At 32.8% G+C, this 7,912-nt stretch overlaps 1 protein-coding gene across 1 annotated transcript in view; it reads left to right on the forward strand.

Moving 5' to 3' along the window:
* LOC106468029 (formin-like protein CG32138) overlaps positions 1 to 7,912 on the forward strand; it is a 91,985-nt gene that overhangs the window by 82,707 nt on the left and 1,366 nt on the right. The window contains exons 22-26 of the mRNA XM_022396333.1: positions 1,831 to 2,003; positions 3,081 to 3,182; positions 5,396 to 5,515; positions 5,797 to 5,902; positions 6,589 to 7,378. Of these exons, the coding sequence (XP_022252041.1) occupies positions 1,831 to 2,003; positions 3,081 to 3,182; positions 5,396 to 5,515; positions 5,797 to 5,902; positions 6,589 to 6,695 (608 nt within the window). The 3' untranslated portion in view covers positions 6,696 to 7,378. The remainder of the gene's footprint in view (positions 1 to 1,830; positions 2,004 to 3,080; positions 3,183 to 5,395; positions 5,516 to 5,796; positions 5,903 to 6,588; positions 7,379 to 7,912) is intronic.

The following is a 7,912-nucleotide window of genomic DNA, read 5'->3' on the forward strand; positions in this document are numbered from 1 at the left end:
TTTAAATTAGGATTTAAAAAAAATACCAATTCTTCTGATTTTCAATAACACTAAATTAATATAATTTATTAGGATATTATAACAATAATTTTTTAATGACATTGCAAAATCTTTTTATTTAGTCATTGTGTTTTATAGAATATATGGTTATTATATGAATATATATATATATATATATATATATACCACTGGAAATGATTATGGAAACACATAGCTGATATTTATACAACTGTCACAAACAATGAGTTGTTCCAAGTAAATAATATATATAAAGTTAGTATAATACGATTTTACAAAAAGTACAAAATAAAAATGAATAAGTTGAACAATGGAAGTAGTATTTACTTTAAACAGAGCAGTACACTTTAGTTTTATGCTACTGCAACTTTCTCTGTACATAATTGGCTGTCATTTGACTTTCTTAGTTCCCATAGAGCCTTAATAATATTCAAATTGGGACTTTGTGCAGGCCAAGCCATTGTTGCAAGTGATACCAACCTGGTATTGTTTCACCATGCTTGCTGCATGATTTGGATCACAGTCTTACAGGAAAATTATTACCTGCTCATTAAGTCTTGTTCTTGAGGGAATGAGATCATGGAAAACAGTCTGTTTGTACGTGTCAGCAGTCAGGTTGCCATCAACTTTGTGTAGACTTCCAACACCATTGGCTAAGATGAAACCTACACTTGACTTGGTTCTCAGCATACTTTGTTGTAGGTACTATATGTTGACTCTTATACTATTGTCCTCTCTACTTTTGAGGAAACTGTCTTTGAGTATTGCCAAACAATTTGAATTTGGATTCATTTGTAAAGAGAACCCTTCTTCAGCTTTTTTCATCCCATTATTTTGAAGTCTTGGTTTGTTTCTGCCATTTAAGCAGTAGTTTTTGAGCAACTGTACATTCATGAAGGCCACTTTGTGGTAATATGTGTATTACTCTTCTGTAGGTAACAGTCATACCTGTACTTAGAGCTAGGTCATTGGAAACATTTCTACTGGATTGTTCTGTCTTATATGTAAACCATCTGTTGAGTAACTGAACACCACTTCTGAAGAGTTTAGACTTCCTACCTCAGCCTCGTCTAATTAAGAGTTTACAAGCTACACTGTTATTTAGCTGTTAGTTATTCCCATTTGAAAAAAAAAGGCACTATATGTAGAACACGTTCTTTCATTAGTCTCACAGCTTTTTCATTGTAACAAGTTCTTGTACCAGTAGCCCTGGGCCCGGCCTGGCCAGGTGGTTAGGGCACTCAACTCGCAATCTGAGGGTCGCGGGTTCGAATCCCCATCCCATCAAACATGCTCGCCCTTTCAGCTGTGGGGGCATTATAATGTGACGGTCAATCCCACTATTCGTTGGTAAAAGAGTAGCCCAAGAGTTGGCGGTGGGTGGTGATGACTAGCTGCCTTCCCTCTAGTCTTACACTGCTAAATTAGGGACGGCTAGCGCAGATAGCCCTCGTCTAGCTTTGTGCGAAATTCAAAACAAACAAACCAGTAGCCCTGATGAAGCTGCAATGGCAAAATGTTGGCTGAAATAAAACGTTTTTTCTTCTAATTTGGAGAGTAAAGGTTGTTTTTTTTCTAAATTCTTCATTGTAAGTTTCTGAAACAGTTTAATATACATTTCAATTTCAATAATATCCACTTTCTAATCATTTTGGAAAAAAAAAGTTACAAGGTTTTATGTCACAAAGATGTCTCTTTAACCCAAAAATATTTAACAACATACATTGTATTGTTTCACTATACAAAACAGTTTTACCTTTGGTCTATAAAAAATATAATTTTTAGCAAGTTAATAAACATATTTTTCTTTAGCTTCTTTAGAAAACATCCTGATGGATGTTAGTCAGTTAGAGAAAGGACTGGAGCTATGTACAAATGAACTGCCTCTCCATGGTGATGCTAAGGATGCTGCTATCTTGAGAGAATTTTTGACAAACAATGAAGAAAAACTAAAGATGCTAAAGGCCAATACAAAAATAGCACAAGTAAGCTGGGTAGTCTTTAGATAGAATTTTTTACATTTAAGAAATGAATGTAAAAAATGTCAATTATTGTGTTTTTAATCACACATTTGTCACAGTTACGTGAAGTATGTTTAAGGATTATCTCATTTTGTTCATAGAAAAATCATACTTATGCTAACATTTCAGTCATAATGTAAATAAAGTTGCTTGTTTCTGTTAGCATTGAAGGAAAGTTCTAGACTTCTAGTCAACTATTCCAGTGAAGCACATTACATTTCTGTAATGAAAGTCAAGTTTGTTTCTTTATCTTGAAATTGGAACCAAATTATGCTATATCTTGAGTTATAAAGTTTTACAGAATCTTCCTTTTACTGAATCAATATTTCTTATAAATGGAGAAGAAGAAGTACGATAACTTGCTTACAGTGGTGTAGTAAGGGGGGTACAGGAGGTGGGGGGGTTTGCCCCCCGGGCACTGCGTTAGGGCCACCAACTAGTTTACCCAGAATTTATCTGTTCCCATAAGACTAAGACTTGTTAAAATGTCTTGACATCAAATGTTAGTATATCATCATAAATACCATGGACATCAAATGGTTTCTAGTGTTAGATTGATTAAAATACACCAAAATCCCGTAGTAATAGACAATAAATTAAAAGAAGTCACATGAAAAATACCTCCTTTCACAACAAAATCCCTTTTCATGAGATTAAATGCTTTTCTGGACTCTGTGCCACTATTACTTAATCGACCAGCAATTGTCTTTCAAAGACACTATGGTGAAATACAGTACCATGGTAGGTAGGGTTGCCGTATAAGGTTAGAAGATAAGAGTATAAAGGGCAGGTGGAGTTTTGGGGGGGTGTCAGACGCCCTCACTATGCCATTGCTTGCATGCATACATTTCTTTTATTGGTTGACCTTTTCCAGAACATGTAAATTAAAATTGTTTTTTAATTTGTTTTCTAACTTTTAAGGCAAGAAAGAAAGCTCTTGGTAATTTTACCAATAACTTACATTATGTACATTTACTTGTTAGGAAGAAATATGTTTAATGACTCACAAAAACAAAATACTCTTGACTGTTTATTTAACAGGAAGCCTACTCTGACTGTGTAGAGTACTTTGGTGAAAGTGCACGAACTGTTGCTCCTAACACTTTCTTCTCCCTGTTTGTTCGTTTTTCAAAAGCCTTCAAGGTAAGATATGTAATTGAACATCACGTGGCTTACTAGAATAACTATACAAATTACACTTTTCAAACATTTCTACAATTACATGCAGTATTTTAAACCAAAGGTATCAAAAAAACTAATTCCCATTAAAGAAATTATACCAGAATTTTGTCTTTATCTTCTACGAAGTTTAACTTTTTCAGCTCATTACGTGTGTTTATAAAGTTATTGGTAATCAGAAATGAAAACATACAGTATATAAGTCACTGCAGGTGATCTGTGAATAACAGTTTGGTTTGTGAAGTCTGGATCTCCCTTATTCATATCTCTCCGGATTCCTCCTGACTGCTTAAGGCATACTCCAATCTGCCATGTTAACATAATCTTCTTTATTTAAGTAAGCTTAAACCACAAAACTTCAAGTACAGATCACATCACCATCACGAGAGGGGAGAAGATAATCTAAAGCTTCTGAGCACCCCCGATAATCCCCTCGAGGTTTAACCTAGGAGGATCTCATACCAAATTTCATGCCACATATTGCTATAATTGTAAACAACTAAAATTGTATCACATTAAATATAAGAACTATTACATCATAATGATAAGTGTTTGTATTATTATATCTGATCATTACCCTAATGCCTTTTGTTTCCTACAGTGTATTGTGCCATATGCACTTTTGGGGTCAAATTATTCTTACTTGTATTGAAAGTCCCTGGTGAACTAGTGGTAAGTTTGCAGACTTCCATTGCTAGAATCTGGGGTTTGATTCCTAGCAGAATGCAGATAGGGCATTATGTAGCTTTGAGCTAAAAAACAAACAAACAATAATTAATTCTGCTTAACTGCGTGTGAACAGTATTGGTTCAATGGACTGACTGCATGTGAACAGTAATGGTTCAATGGACCGACTGCATGTGAACAGTAATGGTTCAATGGACCGACTGCATGTGAACAGTAATGGTTCAATGGACCGACTGCACGTGATCAGTATTGGTTCAATGGACCGACTGCATGTGAACACTATTGGTTCAATGGACCGACTCCATACTGGAGAAGGAATATTGACTGTAATTCTGAATTCGCTATGTGGATTTACAGGAAATGTTGAAAGATTTGAGTAACTTCTACAAGTCTGTTGCACACAAAAAAATCAGATATGTTACGGAAGTATTCGTACTCAAGATATGTCTGCGTATTGACGACGGTGGTTCGACTTAGACTTTAACAAATTGGAGTTTAAAATGACGTTCATGTGAAAAATACAGATACTTTTTTTTACATCATGCAGTTTGCATTTGCAATAACCTCTAGAACCTCTGAAATGTATATCCACATTTTTTTTTCCAATATCTGGTATTTACTCTCCTCTACTATGAACTGTTGTTAAATCAGCAATATAGGGTCAAATTAATAGTTGATAACTCTGATATCAAATACATAATAGTCATGTTGAATAGATCTCTGTAAAAGGTTGTGGCATGCACACTTTGACCTTCATCCCCATTTATGTACATAAGGTTAAGATCTCCTGTAGATAGCAATATGCCCATGAAGAAGCTGCTAGGCAAGATTCAAAACGTATTATTTCAAGCTTTTAGTGACAGTTAGCCTAATGAAAATTCAGTTTTTTATCATGTCTTTATTTCTCCTAGCGTGTACACGTTATGTGTTCTTTTTTTATCATTTACCGGGAGTACACAGTTACTGAATCTTTCAGTTTTAAAATAACTAAATTTAACTTTAATATTATAGTATACTAGCTGACGTACCTGCTCAACTCAAGGAGAAGACGTACGGGCTCTCAGGGGGATGCCACAGGTGGGGTCATATCCAAAAATGACCTCCCCTAATTCACTCCCTGTTGAACCCTAAGAGTAAATGCCAGGTTTAATGACAAGCGATCCAGCAATTCTTCATTATATGCCAACATACACACAAGTGCACACAGTAATTGACTAGATTCTATGAAAATCAGTTGGTATGGAACAAGACTTAACAATATTGTTCAATATTATATTTTATAAATATAAGAGTGTATGAATAAAATATCTGAAATTTTTTAAAACAATGAATTATCTAAGGAATATTATCTAAATATGCTGTATACATCTTTATCTTACAATCAAATCAGTCTTTATTCACAAAATGTATTTAAATATTAACTTTTTGTGTTATCTGTATAATCATGAAAAAACTACACATATCAAACATTTTGTATAACAATGTTTTAGCAAGCAGAACAAGAAAATGAGCAATGGAGAAAACAAGAACTAGCTGCAAAAGAGGCAGAGGAAAACCCTCCAGCATATGTAAGAAAAAAGAACTCTCTCAATGCACGAAAAATAAAACAGGTAAAATTTCCAGACAATTACAGTTTTTAACTATATGTGTAGTTATTGTTTCATATAATGTAATTAAGAGGTCAAAATAAAGTGTTAATATAAATGTATCCTAACTTTCAAAATGCATAGTTTCATCAAAAGTTGTATTAAACTATAATTGTAAAAACCGTGTTTGTTTAGTTTTATAACGTAGAGATCTCAACTTTGAAATTATCTCTTATCATTATGTTTTTAAAATTCTGTTCTGTTTATTCAAATCATTTTACTGAATCTTTTTTTTTAAACTATAGGATGCTGTTATCAATGAATTGAAGAATAAGACGCGTCAGGTCAAAGAAAAAAGGCTTTTGAAACAAGATGAAGTTTATAACGGAGCTCTTGAGGACATACTCTTAGGTGAGAAGATCTCTTTCTTTAGAAAATACATTTAAACTTTAATTTGACATTAAAATTGCCATTGATGACATCAATGAACTGAACATTGTCTAATATGTATGCTTTTGTTTTAACATATAATTCTTTATTTGGCTATTTCATTAAACTTTTAACTGAACATACAAATGTAAATAAAAACATTTTACCAATTAATTATTATGTAGCCTCCCTAGCTTCTAGTGTTCGGGCATATACCATAAAAAATTGGGTTTGAATCCCCATGGTGTGCGCAGTGTAGATAGCCCATTGGGTAGCTTTGTGCTTAAACACAAACAAACAATATTTGTATAAAAAATTAGAATGAAACCTAGATTTAAAGATGTAACAGTAAGTAAAGTGAGTTTATGATGTCTGGGCATTATTATACTTCTCGAATTAATTGCATAAATTTTCATTTCACAATATTTTTATAATTCTGTCAGCTCTAAGATTAATATGTCCTCTGTTTTATACGAAATTTGAAATAGGTAGATGTTTTAGTTGCTAAGGAAGGCACATGATGGTAACTAACAACTAAAACCTTTATTCACAAAATTGATTCAAACAGTAAATAAAAAGTAAATATGTTTTCTAAAGCAAAGCGTACAGAATCTTCAAATACTTTTTTTTAAGTTTACAATAAAATCAAATAATTCATTTTAATATAGGTCTTAAGAATGAGCCTTATCGTCGAGCCGATGCAGTAAGAAGAAGTCAGAGAAGGAAACAAGAAAATGTCAGACTTTCTCGAACAATGGATGAACTAGATTTTTAGAAAGTTTTCTTATAGGCATGTAATTAAATTAAACCAAGTGCTTTGTGTAAGTGACAGTAATATGGTTTGGAAAACACTTTTAGCCAGTCAACACAGGAAGTGTATCAAAATCTTCGAAATCAGATTGTACAATATTTTTGATACATTTGTAGAGGAGGAGAAGAGCTGTTGTCCATGATGTAAATTTAAGACGTCTAATACTTTCTTAGTTTACAATATGTGTTGTTTGTTTTGGCAATAGATAATAATAATAATGCATTATTCATGGACCATCATAGGTTCATTGAATGATAATACTGTACTGTTCCTCCGAAGCTTGATGGAAAATCTCTTGAAAGCAGCACCATAACCACAACTAATATTCTAATATGGTGAAACATAGGTTTTGAGCTATAACTTCCATTTATTTATATATATATAAAATAACCAAGGAAACAACCTTGGAGTCCTCACAGCTAATTATGGCTATGCTTAGATGTTTTCTTGCCATTTCAAGAAGCATTAGTAGGCTCAGTAATGATGGAGAATGGAGATTACTTGTGCCTTTAAGATGAAAATATTTTTGTTGACAAAAAATTAAAATTATATTGAAATTCCACGAATTTGACAGACGAACCTGTAAGGCTGGAATTGAAAATAATCCCTTAGAATATTTTCATCAAGAAATTGATTGAAGAGAGCTAGTAAGTAGTTATTTAAATATTTTATAGTTAATCAAATTGTAGGTTATTTTTATCTATTATTTGTTTAACAAAAGGAATAATGAAACAGTTTTTGTTTCTTTTAATCATTTTTAAGGGTGTTCTTTAAAGTGGCACTACCTTGCTCTGTATAATACATCATTTGTCTCCGGTCAGAAAAGTAGTTATTTAGTATAATAACTAGAAACTAGATGGTGAGCGCTGTATTTATTAGTTCACTTTGTTGTTTTTAAAACTTAAAGCTTAATAATGTAAGCAGAATGACTTGGTATTGTTAGCACAGGCTTGAACGCATCTTAAGTAAAGAAAATCTTTAAAAAACAGATGCTGATACTGAAGGCTTCAAAATTCACAGTTTATTATTATCATGTATTTACATTTACTTTCTCAATTGTGCCCGGCATGGCCAGGTGGATAAGGCGCTCGACTCACAATCTGTTTTTGTTTCTTTTAATCATTTTTAAGGGTGTTCTTTAAAGTGACACTACCTTGCTCTGTATAATACATCATTTGTCT

Source organism: Limulus polyphemus, unplaced genomic scaffold (genome assembly GCF_000517525.1).
Source record: "Limulus polyphemus unplaced genomic scaffold, Limulus_polyphemus-2.1.2 Scaffold2841, whole genome shotgun sequence".
Taxonomy (NCBI): domain Eukaryota; kingdom Metazoa; phylum Arthropoda; class Merostomata; order Xiphosura; family Limulidae; genus Limulus; species Limulus polyphemus.